This window comes from Bolinopsis microptera, chromosome 2 (assembly GCF_026151205.1).
Source record: "Bolinopsis microptera isolate Bmic1 chromosome 2, MBARI_Bmic_1.0, whole genome shotgun sequence".
Taxonomy (NCBI): Eukaryota; Metazoa; Ctenophora; class Tentaculata; order Lobata; family Bolinopsidae; genus Bolinopsis; species Bolinopsis microptera.
Genome location: NC_087073.1, coordinates 9,363,219 through 9,376,419, shown reverse-complemented (window position 1 = coordinate 9,376,419; position 13,201 = coordinate 9,363,219). Strand labels below are relative to the sequence as shown.

Here is a 13,201-nt window from a genome sequence, read left to right as displayed (position 1 = left end):
GCATCACATGAATCAGTTTTTTAATCTATTAACTTATTACACATTTGTGCTCTGCTTTAGCATCACTTGACTATTTTAAAAAAAATTGTTTGTTCAGGCCATGACCTTATAGTCAGCCAATTGGCCATTGCTATATTATGTGTATATTGTTTGAATATTCTTTATTCTAATTCTAAAAAATCACGACATTCGCCGAAAGATGGAGAGGGCAATTAAATAAAATAGCAAACCACCACAAGCAACCAAGTCAAATTACATCTATAGCGTCCACGAAAAGTAGGTGACCACTGCAACTGTCTATTGTGATCACATCGAGGTGACGGATGCCGAAATAGCAAACTTGACAAATTGATGGTTGTAGCACAATCGAATGAAATAGTAGCGCTCGATTCCATATTTTATTTGGTAAAGCGTACAAAGTCAAATATTGCGCGGCGCAATAGCACAGGCATTGAATATATAGTGAAAGATTCAAAAACAATTTTTTTGCTTATAAAATATCTTAAACTATTTATAATTTTATACAATCAAATAAAAAGTAATTTTTTTATTTAAAAAGTTTAAAAAAACTTGTATTAGTAAAAAAACTTCATGTTACTTATTTTGCTGTAAAGTCCGCGCCGCGCAAAGAATGATTGTTGAAGGCGCAAATGGCCCTAAAATAGATATGCAAAGAATCGAGCGCTGATACAATCATCACTGATTCAACAATAATAACTTTTAATTTTCAATTAAGTATTGTATCAGTCGATCCTATTTATTTTTGATTGTGCGTTGATTAAGAGAAGTTTTGTTCATTCATAAAACATAATTACAGTGCTCATCTTTAATTCTGTGAACGGATTTTCACTGCTGATGTTTCGGATGTACAAGCAGTGGCGTAACGTTGCCTGTTGGCACCCCGCTCGAAAAGCGCCCGGCAGGGTCGTCGGTGCCCTTCGTTACGCCACTGTGTACAGCAGGGTGTCATAATTATTGGCGCTTAGACAATTTGGCGTAAAATTTTAGCTCACCCAAGCTTTTAGAAACGATCATTACTTGACTTCTGAGGGTCAGTTTCCTATGGAGTCTTGATCATTCGAGAAATAATCCTTCATACTACAGTTCAGTCTAAAAACGAAGTCCGAAAGAAGTTAAATTTCGTCGATAATCACGACGAAAGAGAAAAATTTGGATTATTGGACTTGAAGCCTTTGGCTGCTTCCCCTGAATTCCGGGATGAGTCCGCCTGACTATATTTTATTGCGTCAGTTAGAGGAGAAAGAGAGCTTTTATAAAATCTAAAGTTTTCTATATGTTTCGCTATCGCCTGAAGAGCTGTGCACTTTAGTCTAAAGAATAATTTCAGAAAAAAATCACCGAAAAAAATTACACATAAATCCCTTACTCCTTCGTAAATCTAACCAAGTATGGAATCGACCCTTTAAATAACGGCCTAAATTATGGTTTTTGAGGTACATCAACACAAAAATTCTGAAATTAAGAAAAATTTCAGACGATTGTTTACAGACCAGTTTTTGAATTTTGTAATTCCGATATTCAGAAGTAAAGTTATGACCCGTCGAAAAATATTGATTTCATCATAAAATACAAATAAAATTTCAAACACGCCAATAATTCTGACACCCTGCTGTACAAGTTTTCTATCATGAAGTGTCCCAAATGGTTTCTTGGCCACTTAGAGTGAGTTTCAAGTGAATTCACCATTTTGAGCTACTTCAATTAGTATCTCGAGTGTTCCTATTGCAAATAGGTTGCCTTGAATGTCGAGAACCTTAGTCCCTTTGTTGGAAGTGACACAATTGATTTTCATGAGAATCATTGCTGTGCTGACTTTCACTGCCGAGAGAAAGAGAATTCTGCGAAAGAGAATTTTGAGAGTACTAGGTCAGAAAAAGGGCTGTGCATTACTTTTACTCTAATGAGTAATGAGGAGTCTTCATTCACTTGTTTCACAAAAAAAACTTTATCTTGTCTGATGGGAATCTATATTACAGAATTACCAGTAAGATGCTTTATTTGGTGGTTATCTTTGTACATTTATTGACAAGAATCGAATGAATTCTGATGTTATTCTTGGTTTATAGATAGAATACAGATGGTAACGGAGACAAAACAATATCTACAAGTTGCTGAGGCAGCTTGTGGGTAGGGTGATTCAGCGTGAGTGGGTTTAGCTCCCCTTGAGTGACTCAAGGGGTTTTTGTACTTTGTACAACCACATATTTTTTTGATGGTTCGTCCTTTGTAATATGAAAAGGAATCAGTATAGTTCAAAATGGAGTCTACCTAACAAATTTGAATTTGGAATAGAAAAGTCACTTTGAAAATAATTTTGTCACTGTTGCAAGGAATTTATAATGAACTGGATATAGCAATGAAAAATGATTCTTGGACAAGATATATGGGCACTTGATAGTGGGTCCCTTCCTTGGAGATGCAAGGGATTCTCTTACAATTGCAAGAAGAACAACCATGTTAGTAAGAATGTTCAACAGAAATCAATCAGTCATAAGAATTTCAACTAAGATTGTATTCTGCCACATTGTCTTTCATTTTAGATATGCCTGAACTAAAATTTAAATATAAAATTTCTGTCATAAAAAGGATTATTCTGACACTAAATCGTTGACTTATGAATAATGATGTGATGGCAAAATAGGTTTCAAAGTTAAAAAAATATTTGTCTTCTCTCATAATATGTATCTTCTCTTTTTTTTCAGGAATGTTGGAGGCAGGTTCCTATTCAAGCGGGGGTCTCCTTCAATATGCTTGATGCTGCTTCGACCTGTGTTTGGGCTGTTGACTTTGAATACCATGTGTACCTCTTTGTAAAGGAATGTGACATTCCTATACGATTCCAGGTTTGTTAAATGTGCATTCTATTTAAATCGTGACTCACTTAAAACAATTCGTTATTCTTTAATCTGTTAATTAAAAACGGTCGGCTTATCGAAATAAAATATTCTTTGTCGCAGTATTGGTAGATCAATTTTTATCTGACTACAGTCAACAATGTCGCTATTGACCAATTATCGATTGTCCGATCAGGATTTCAGGAATTAATTTGTATCGAAATACTTAGGCTGTTCACTTATTAATCATCATGCATGCAGAAGTATTCTATCATTGAATTGTTTGTCAGGATTATAAGTTCCGCTTTGAGCGCTGGTTTTTAGGACGTGGCTGGAAAACAGTTGAAAGGGATGATGAATCTCCAAAGAGGAACTTGTCTCATCACTGGACTGCTGACAGTGTATGGTAGGTTATACATATTATATAGGTTATGTGGTAGGTTATGTTTCTTTTATCATACTAGCCTGTACATTATTTTGTACGTTAATATTGTATGTTGATACAATGAGATTATAATCACGGTTAGCTTTTTGCATGGCCATTGTTGGTTACGTAACAGTACATACTACTAGACAATAGACATCATAACCATAACTATAAGTAACTTTAGATTAACTATAAGCAATACAGACAATATACATTGCTGTTACATGCTTAATGATACTTCAAGTTTTTCCTTACAGTAAATTTACAAATTTATTTCCTCTCGACAGGAGGATAGATAGAAATATAGATGGAGTCCCCACTGACCGTGATGGATGGCAGTATGCGTCAGGTTTCAACTCAGTATTCTCAAATCAAGAAACTCAAACAAAAGTCGTCAGACGAAAACGTCTCGCAAAATACTACACGTGAGTAGTTACATTCATTTGTAATACAGCTTTTCTTACTTTCTTAACAGCACTGTCTATATTCTCTGCTCTTTCTCTTGCCCACCACTTTTACTTTCTCAATGGAACTGTGTTAGTTTTCACCACATTAAACAAATTCTTAGGTATAACAAGATGGGTAACTTCGCTAAGATCACAGCTGATGAAGAAATCAAATTTATGGACGTTGCTGCTGGAGGCACTATGTTAACGGGTAAAGATTGTTTTGTTATTCTAGAAGAATCAAGTATTCTGTCTAATTTACTCTTGTTGTTTACTAGACTAATTCAGAGAAACTGGGCTCTGAATTACAATTTACTAATTCAATTCAAAGATTACTTACTTTTATTATCCCTGCTCAGCCTATAAGTTATATCTACCGTTTTTTAATTCCATTATCGTACAGGAAGTGAAAACTGGCCTATATGCGTGTGGGGTGTATCAAAGGAGTGTAAAGTTTACTTCAGAACAAACATCAGTAATATAAACCCTGAGGGAGACAGGTGAGGTTCATACTTAATCACTTAATTAATTAATTACTTAATCAATAATAATGCTATTTCAAATTGGTTACATTATCGAGTACGTTTTTGGTTTTGATTTTGGTTTAGGGAGAAACTCACCAGATAAGTCCAGGATCGAAATCAAAGTATACAGGGTGGCCCAGAGTAATAATGTACATAAATATAATGAGAATGACCGCCCTGTATACCGGACAATTCGGCAGATATGGGACACACTTAATCGAGTACGCTGTACGTACTGCGTTCTGAATTGTAGTAGCACCACCTTGCTAAATGAATATCTATCGTCTCTGTTACATCTAGGCCTCTAATTACTCATGGGTTCAATTATGAGATAAATACGTGAGATGCGTCAAGGTCCCCCACCATTTTGTTATGAAATATACACACATTTCGGAGATTTAAATTGTTGCACTTTCGTTTGACTTTAAGTTGCACTTCAATCTTCATACAAATCATCTAAAAAGTTGCATAACAGCATGTGGGCATTGCTAATACCTGATGTGAAAGATTAGCTCCCAATGATAAATGCCTAAATGGTTAATGAAGTCACGCCTGTTGACTGTTCGTGAAAAAGCTGAGATTTGTTATCTTAAGTTTCGGTTTAAAAGTATTTAATTATCTTGCGAATTGGGACCTGTAATTAGAGCCATGGGCCATCTCTAAATAAAGCTTTCGATACCGAACACAGGTAAACATTGTTTGCTAAACATTCCTTATCTTTGGAACCATAAAATTAAATAAAACATTTAAAGCATATTGGCATGACCCCTTATCACCTACTTAATTTAAATCGTTTAAGCTTGAAACTTTATTCAGATGGAAGGAGGTTTGCCAGCCAGATTTCAGTCTCGCAAAGCTAAGTGTAGGGCCTCGAGGTCAACTGTGGGGTATTACAACTCAAGGGGAACTTATCACTAGAGCGGGCATTGATAGTGACAATCTAACAGGTAAAGGGAGTTCAATCGGATATAATTAGCGATCTTGAGCATTATGTAATATAGAATTATAAGTATAATAAAAAATCAATGAAACTTTTATGCAATCCTCTTATCCTCCGTTTTGAAATGCTAAGTGCTCCCTTGACCTGTAGTCGGCAAATAGGTACAATACTGACCGGCTATTAGAGGTATGTTAGCGTAACAGCGTAACATCCGGTCGGCATTGTACCTATTTGCCCCCGTAGTCAACGGGAAGTATAAAATTAGCTGACATTAATGAAGTATCTTGTCATGTTCGTGTAATTATTAAACTTTTCCATACATTGTGTTTTAGAAGTTTCCACCCCTTCCTCAGGGACTGAATGGCTGGAAATTTCAATCTCAATCCCCGGAATGCAAGATATTTACCCCACAGCTCTGACAGTGTCAGCTGACAGTGTCTGGATGATAGACTGCAAAGGAAGGGTAACTGCCAACCTCTTATCTGAACTCACTTTCGGGTTCACATTTATATGATCTCATACTTTATTCCCAGAATATAACAATATACGTTGTCCTTTACAGGACACAAATTAAGCACCCTTTTTAGAGTTGTAATTTGACACTTAATTGCGTGTGTGAGTGCACAGTTCAAGATAATGTACCATGTGTGTACTGTGTATGTTGTACAATATGCCAGTACCTCTCAGAATAATGTATTAAATTAGATAATTCCAATTCCTCACCTCTTAGAATATTGTATTTATTAAAATGATTATAATATGTATTAAATGTCGGTATCCTACTAACTCACTTGCCAGCACCAAAATACCTTCGAAATACCTCCAAAATACCCTCAAAATACCCTCAAAATATCCTCAAACTGATCGCATCATTACCTTGGCAGGTGTTTTTCCACAAAGGAGCAGATCTATACGTGCACAACACTCTGTTGCTGACAGATAGACACGACACCCGCTCCACATCTAAGTGGGTCCACATGGTTATGGAGCCAGATAATATCATCAACTTTAAATCTCTGTCTTGTGGCCCCGAAAATCAGGTAGTTATAATATTTAGAATTTTGTATTTAAAAAAATTATAACTTATAAATTATTGAGCTCGTGTAACTTGGCCAAACTCACTGATTTTTGTCGAAATTTTGGACCTCACCCATTTTGTAATTAACTGATGAGAGCTGAGTTTAGTTAATACATTGTTTCAAGCAATATAAAATAAGTCCAGTTCTAGACTGACCTCCCCTTTTCTTATCTTTCTTATCCTCAGCCCGTGTTCCAAACATTAAATTAAGATAGGGCCTGATTATTGCTTTACATCATAAAATATTACAATAATATAATAATATGTTATGTAATGAACTTTTTAACATGTAGAATAAATACTGAATAATTTAGCATTTGTTATTATTATAACGAATTGTTCTATGCGTACATTTCATTGTTTCTACTTTCCTTAAAAACGCTAAACCCAGCAGAGTTGCTCCACAAATTTGCACCACCGTTTTTTGTTGGACAGATATTTTCACTTCCTCAAACTTTCATATTTTTGGAACAGGTCACAGCAAATTTTGGGTAGAAAAAACGCTGCAGTCCATACTCCAACGCGCACACTATGCCGCGCGCTGTGCCTCATGACTTGATTACGTACATGTTTTGTTTGGATCTTGTGACTCAACATTTTATATGAAACTGTTATGTCATCCCAAAAATACAGTGATAAATAAAACTGACAATCACGTTTCTCAACAGTTCTCTTCAAAAACTAATTAATGCTTATGGAAAGTTAGTTTCTTGAAATTTACGATTGCACCAATTTATGCAATTGTTCAAGCTCTTTCTATTCTACAGGTCTGGGGTCTCGACAATGAGGATAAAATATTTAATAGAACGGACGTCTCAATTACTCAGATATCTGGCCAAAATTGGCAGCTCATTGAAGGTAAACTTTCTGGCGAAACGATACTTTCTTTATGCCCAATATAGACCCTTTGGCTTTCCAGACATACTTTTTTGTTAGTTTCAAGTTTAGGGTCGAATCTATGAAGCTGCACTTAGTCACGCGTTGTGTGATTAGTTTAGTCGAATCAAGCTTTCAATGACCGTGATAACAACCCCCTAATGTGTAGAGGAAGCAGTCGTTATATTTGTATGCCAATCTTAAGATATGAAAATGTTTGTATCTCTATCAGATCCGAAGCTTAAGAATGGAGATGTGGGGGTAGACTCAGATCCAGATTCAGACCAAGAGTTGAACTCCACTCTTCCGCCCTGCATGCCATTCAGTAGTCCTCTCAGAAGAGACAGTTCCTTCCTTACAGCAAAGTCTATGTCCTCCCAGTATACCTTGCCCGTTGATCCCAATTATTTACCTAAGTACGCAATGGACGAGCCAGACAGGTTTGTACTTTGTAATATTTGTTCAGTCTAAAAATTTTGTTTTTCTGAGATCAAGCAATTAAATGCTGACCTGAGATATTTCAATGAATTTTAACGGTGTTGTACTAAACCTTTTTTGTTTCTTGAATCTTGATTCCCTCCCAAGTTTGACAAGTTAAACTATTTGAATGAATTTAACTTAATTATCAGGTACAGTTATGATGAAGGGTCAGTTGACAGTAAGAACCTGTGTGAGCCTGACGACTTGTTTCATGACTCCGATAGTGATGTTTTAGAGGAGCCATCTGAACACTCTTTGACCAGTAGCTTAGGTATATGGTGTGGGAGGTTTAGGAGTGGGTTTGATGGCGTTTATGATGTTAATGTGAATTAGTATATTTGGAATTATTGATAATAGTAAGATATACATATACATTATACATAATATGTATACATGAATATTTTTTATTCTTACTTTTTGTTTTGTTTTCTTTTTCTACCAATCATTCCTCCACTCCAGGTGTCCACTATTGGAAGATGATATCCTGTGGTGGTTGTCAGGGTGTCGGTGTGAAACGGGACGATGTGAACCTCAAACAAGCTGAGCTTTCAAAAGTACAGATTGCAGTCATCAAGCAGTCACGTGATTCCATCCTTGACAAACTCAGAGAACAGAGCATGAAGATCAGGAGTAAACTGTTTGACAATTACAATGAATTAGTGGACGATGGGGGCTTCAAACTAAAATCTAACGCAAAGATAGAAATGGACGGCGCTTCTAAAAACGCCACTGTTTATTTGTCAAAAAACATCCCCCATGGTCACCTAAGGTTCAGGATATATACCCCTGGTGCTGCTTCATTAGACATGGGCGAGGACGATCAGCGGAGGTTGGGAAGAAGAGGAAGGATGCTCCAATATGAACCGACTGTAATGATAAACCAGACATCCACAATAGAACAGGTCGAACAAGTGCCTCTAGTAAACTTGTTCGGAATTAAGAGAATATCTCCAAATGTGAAGCAACATACTCTTCTCCTTTTTACAGCCAAGCGATCTTACCAGTTGACATTTGAAAGAGACACTGACTGCAACAACTGGTTTGACCGAGTTAACGAGTATGTCCGTTCGGTACATGAAATTCCTGATGTCCCCCCTAATCAATCTGTCTGGGCTTTGTCAGGAGATGGAACTGTGTACTTTTCGCCTCCTGCTCCTTCTTGTGTTACCAATCACTCTAAGCGAGCCTGGCTTCCTATTGAAGGTAACTTTGTACAAATAGCAGCCGGACCAAGGAGCATAGTCTGGGGAGTTGCCCCCGATAATAACCTTTACTGCTTCACTCGTGGGTATGGTGGTGGAAGTCATCATATGGGCGAAAATTTGGAGAACTTTTCAGTTCAGAGACACTTTCAATGCACAGAGAATGAGAGATTTAAACTGGTCGGCTTCCAGTTCCAGCCTTGCAGCGGCCGAGATAATAGATCGAACTGGGTTGATGACTTGGGAAACACTATTGAAAGCCAAAACCAATACAGACTACCTCTCTCATCTTGGCGGTGGATCGGGGACTGGAGCGTCAAAAATTTAATTGATAGCGACCCTGATGGTTGGTATTATGCGAAAAACTTCCACAGTCCGTTCTCAGCTAATCCAGGTCGAGGTGCTAGGAAGAGACATTGCGTGAGATTAGCGCAGATGAACTGCACTGCCCCGTGGAAGAAGATTCCTGTCAACTTGGTATGTCTGTACTGAGTATTTATAGTTGTGATCTTGACTGACTCTTAGCAGATTAAAATTGGAAATTTTGAAAAATGTTCTTGTACATTTCCTTTCAAATTAAACGTGATATAGCTATATCTGACATATCTTCTGAGCAGGCTTTTATACTTCATAAATAAACCGACAATATAAGTCGACCCTACTCTTGACTCCAGGTTAAAATAGCCCGAATTACTTTGGAGCCGTATTGTTTTAAAAGTGGGGACGAGCTTGTCGTCGCCTGGGCGCTATGTACGAACGGCAGTTTACTGTACAGACACGGTGTTACTCCTAACAAACCTCAGGGTGAAGATTGGGTATGCTTTAAAACCTTCCGAGACATCCTTTTCAAGTTTTTCACAGACTTTACTTCATCCGTTTAGTTCCAATAACTAATACTTCGCACGTTTGTCGACAGATATAGGTTTTAGAGGGCCTCTTATCATTCCAAATAATCAGGTACATGTAGATATAGATCACCCTTTAGTGGACGTATCACTGGACGCCTTTTGTAACCTGTGGGCGGTGTGTAGTGATGGTAGCGCCTACTTCCGTATGGGGATATCGGAACAGGTTCCCATCGGTAACCGCTGGATGCACATTGTCAAACCAGAGCGGGATCATCTGGTAAAGATAGCCGCGGGGAAGTATGCTGTTTGGGCCCTTGGTTCTACAGGTTTGTGCATGTTGAGATTGTCTTTTCCTATCTTAATGTATAACAATTTTGACTCAGATTACTCGTCGAAAAGGTATGTAATCATGGGCGAATTTTCTTATTAAGAAAGGAGACTTCAATTTAAAACCCTCAGGAAACTGTTACATTCGAACGAAGATAAGTTCTATCCGCGAGTACGGGCAATCCTGGAGCTTGGTGAATAGTGAGCCTATGTGTAGTATATCAGTGAGTGGGAGTGACCAAGTATTCGGTATCACAGAGGTGAACAGAGCTGTCGTTTCAAGGGATGGTGTTTCAGGTGAATCGTAGTTAATCAGTGACTTAAAACTGAATAGTGATCATCTTAATTCTTTATGTGTTCCGGCTAAATTGACGCATGCCTTCAGATGTCACTTTGTATGTATGTATTTGTAAAGTTTCTTAACTGTTTTCGGTAAACATCTAAAATGCCTTTCTACCGATTTAATATGAATGCAACTGAAGTTATAGGTGACAAGTTAAAGGGAGATAAGTGGAGCAGGGTGGTCCAGGATGTTTGGTCCAATATCTGTATTACTGCCACCACTCAGCAACATCATTGGGATCAGGTCAGTATTCGTACAGAACTTCTAATACTCTAAAACTACAACAAGGACATGCAGAGAGTAGTGTATCAAAAGTATTTCCAGGTGTTTGTCCAAAATCGGTCTATTGGTTAATATTTAGTAAATGTTACAGTAAAACCGCTTCAGATTGATGAGTTGACGTCTATGGCAATGACAAGATACCGGACCCAGATCTGGGTGAAGCTCAGAGAGAACCGACTGAAGGATACTAGATGGATGGACTACCACAGATTTTGTCCTCAAATCTTTCCTGGCGATCGTGTTTTCATCCGAGGCAGCGATGGGACTTGGTCTAGAAACATAATTGATCACATTGGTGCGTAGTTGGTTGTGATGAAAATGTACATACTTAATGCTTTTTTTGTTACTAGGAGGAACCCGTCTAACCCTAAAATAGTTAAATGGTGTCAAGACTCAAAAGACTAAAATAATTATTACCTATTTGATTCGAGCTTTTGACACCACTTGGGGGTCCAAATTTTGGGCACTGAAACTCTTATTCCTTGGCCAATTTTTTATTCTTTCATGCTGATTTGAAGGCCATCAAAGCATTTGACCCATTTAAGTTAAAAAAGTTTCAGTTTTATATCTTTTACGGTTTTTGCGGAACGTCGTGTTAAAGTTGATGCCGTGGTGTCAGTAAAATGGTACGGATATACCTATATATATCGTCTCGCTTTGTATATAGTAAGATGGCAGTTGCCAGCTAAGGCAGTTATTAATTAGCGGAACAATTCATCATAAGTTGGATGTTTTGAATCCGATCATGGTTCTATAAATCACATTAGCAAATTCTCCGTTGAACTACGAAACATACTCTAATTATTTTTGTATCCGTACGCAGAATCTGTAAGTGCTGAAATTAACATTCGCAATGGTGACAGAAAAGCAGTATTGATAATCTTAACTGGTTACCAGGCACAGACAGAGCGCTCAAAGTACGTGTTCCCGGACTCTTCACGACCACGTACGAGTCAAAAGCAAAGAACGATGTTATCCGGGACGAGCCTCCCCACCCAACCCATGTAGCCGTGGGCACAGAAATCCTGGCTAAACTCTCCTACCTGAGCAATAAATATTCACCTTGTGTCGTCAAGTCTATAGATCACAGACGAGGTGTGTAGATCTGATATTTTCATTGTTTAGTTTTCCTTTTACAGTGTTTAAAGCGCCATGCAATGGTCGATACTTACTAGCATTTAATCTCAGGTAAGCTGATGATAGAAGCTGGATCTCAGTACGATATTCACGAAGTAAGGATCCCTGATGCCCAGCTCAATTCGGATATCTATTTTCTTGATGGAAAACGTAAACATTCTGTAACTAATGACGAATTTGGCAGAGAAATTGTAATTTAGTTGTTTTGTTTTATTCGGAGATTATCAGTTTGCAATAAGTGTTCACATGTTCATTGTTCATTGATCCGTGCTCATGTACAGTACACTTTACAATTTTAGATTTAGAGATACGTTTAGATTCAGATTATGTTTTTGAGTTTTGACATTGTTTTGATACGATATAAATGATTTTGTACTATGTTTCAGAAAAAAAATCGTTTCTATATAACACGCATCCAGCATCAGCCCAGTTAAGAAAGTTGCTAGTTAATATTTAAAATATCTGTTCTGTCTTAAGTCATTTATTCAACAGAAAAATTATTGTTCCTTCAATCAGTTGAAAATGTGGATCAAAGTATAGGTCCGTAATGACTATGTGCATAGCATAGAAGCAATTCACAGCTTGGAAGATCTAAGTTAATTGAGAATAATAGTGATAAACATGAAAAGAACAGCCAGTCTCAAAGTTTCTCCCGGAGCTGCTCCATTTGATTTGCACGTGCGAGAAGCTGGAGTCAAACCCCCATCTTTATTGCAAGTGAGTGTGTTTCCCTCTCCCTCGATTTTGTGTTTCTGGAAACATGTCACAGTAAACTTCTCTCCCTCGTTCACTGTATCAGAATCTGGTGTCACATCTCCGTGAGCTATGGTCGGCTTCTCGCATGGTACTGGCTTCAAGGCACCGATATTGTCAGCTGCATCTCCGATAACCTCAGCTCCTGCTTCAGTATTTCCTGGAGGGTAATATTGGCACACCACTTTGTAGAAGTACCAGGTACCCTGGTCCAGTGTGATTGTCCAGCTTCCTTGTCCACAGTTTAACTGTTTAGATATTTTCCAGAGAACCTGGTTGTAAGCGTTAGGACTTTCCAACTTTTCTCTGTACCAATCTCCGGTTGATTCGATGTAAGCCTCACTTTTCGGGGTGTATCCATCAGATTTTCCTGCGTTGTCAATATTCTCACCAAAAGCTTGTCCTACACTGTGATCATCTTTCTTGGCCTCTATTGCTGTCTCCTGAGCATGTCTGTCAGCAGTAAAGGTGACATCTTCTCCTGACTCTCCATAGCATAGAGGATCCGTGTCCTCGTACAGTGCTCTCAGTTCATTGTGTTTGTCCAGCACCGCCTGCTCCGCTTCAGTAAGACTATCTGTTTTACAAACCCCTTCAGTTGATACCAACATGCAGGTGAACACCAGTACTCCAGCCACTATCTTACTTTTCATTACTTTAACCAATCTGTACAGGAAATAGTT

The 13,201-nt window shown here is 37.9% G+C and overlaps 1 protein-coding gene across 2 annotated transcripts; it reads left to right on the top strand.

Moving 5' to 3' along the window:
• The first annotated feature begins 2,316 nt into the window (after positions 1-2,316).
• Positions 2,317-12,076, top strand: LOC134811942 (tectonin beta-propeller repeat-containing protein 1-like). Of its 2 annotated transcripts, none has more exons than XM_063819111.1 (20): positions 2,317-2,477; positions 2,724-2,864; positions 3,146-3,261; positions 3,570-3,707; positions 3,851-3,939; positions 4,132-4,228; positions 5,069-5,199; positions 5,546-5,655; positions 6,077-6,232; positions 7,038-7,128; positions 7,379-7,586; positions 7,776-7,897; positions 8,086-9,305; positions 9,503-9,643; positions 9,786-10,002; positions 10,136-10,300; positions 10,492-10,589; positions 10,734-10,923; positions 11,526-11,723; positions 11,817-12,076. In XM_063819111.1, the coding sequence occupies exons 1-20, from the start codon at positions 2,385-2,387 to the stop codon at positions 11,963-11,965; spliced, it is 3,870 nt and encodes a 1,289-aa protein (XP_063675181.1). In that variant the 5' UTR covers positions 2,317-2,384; the 3' UTR covers positions 11,966-12,076. The 2 variants fall into 2 exon arrangements, with proteins under 2 accessions (XP_063675181.1, XP_063675180.1); XM_063819110.1 differs by having other exon boundaries at positions 10,486-10,589.
• Positions 12,077-13,201: the final 1,125 nt, after the last annotated feature.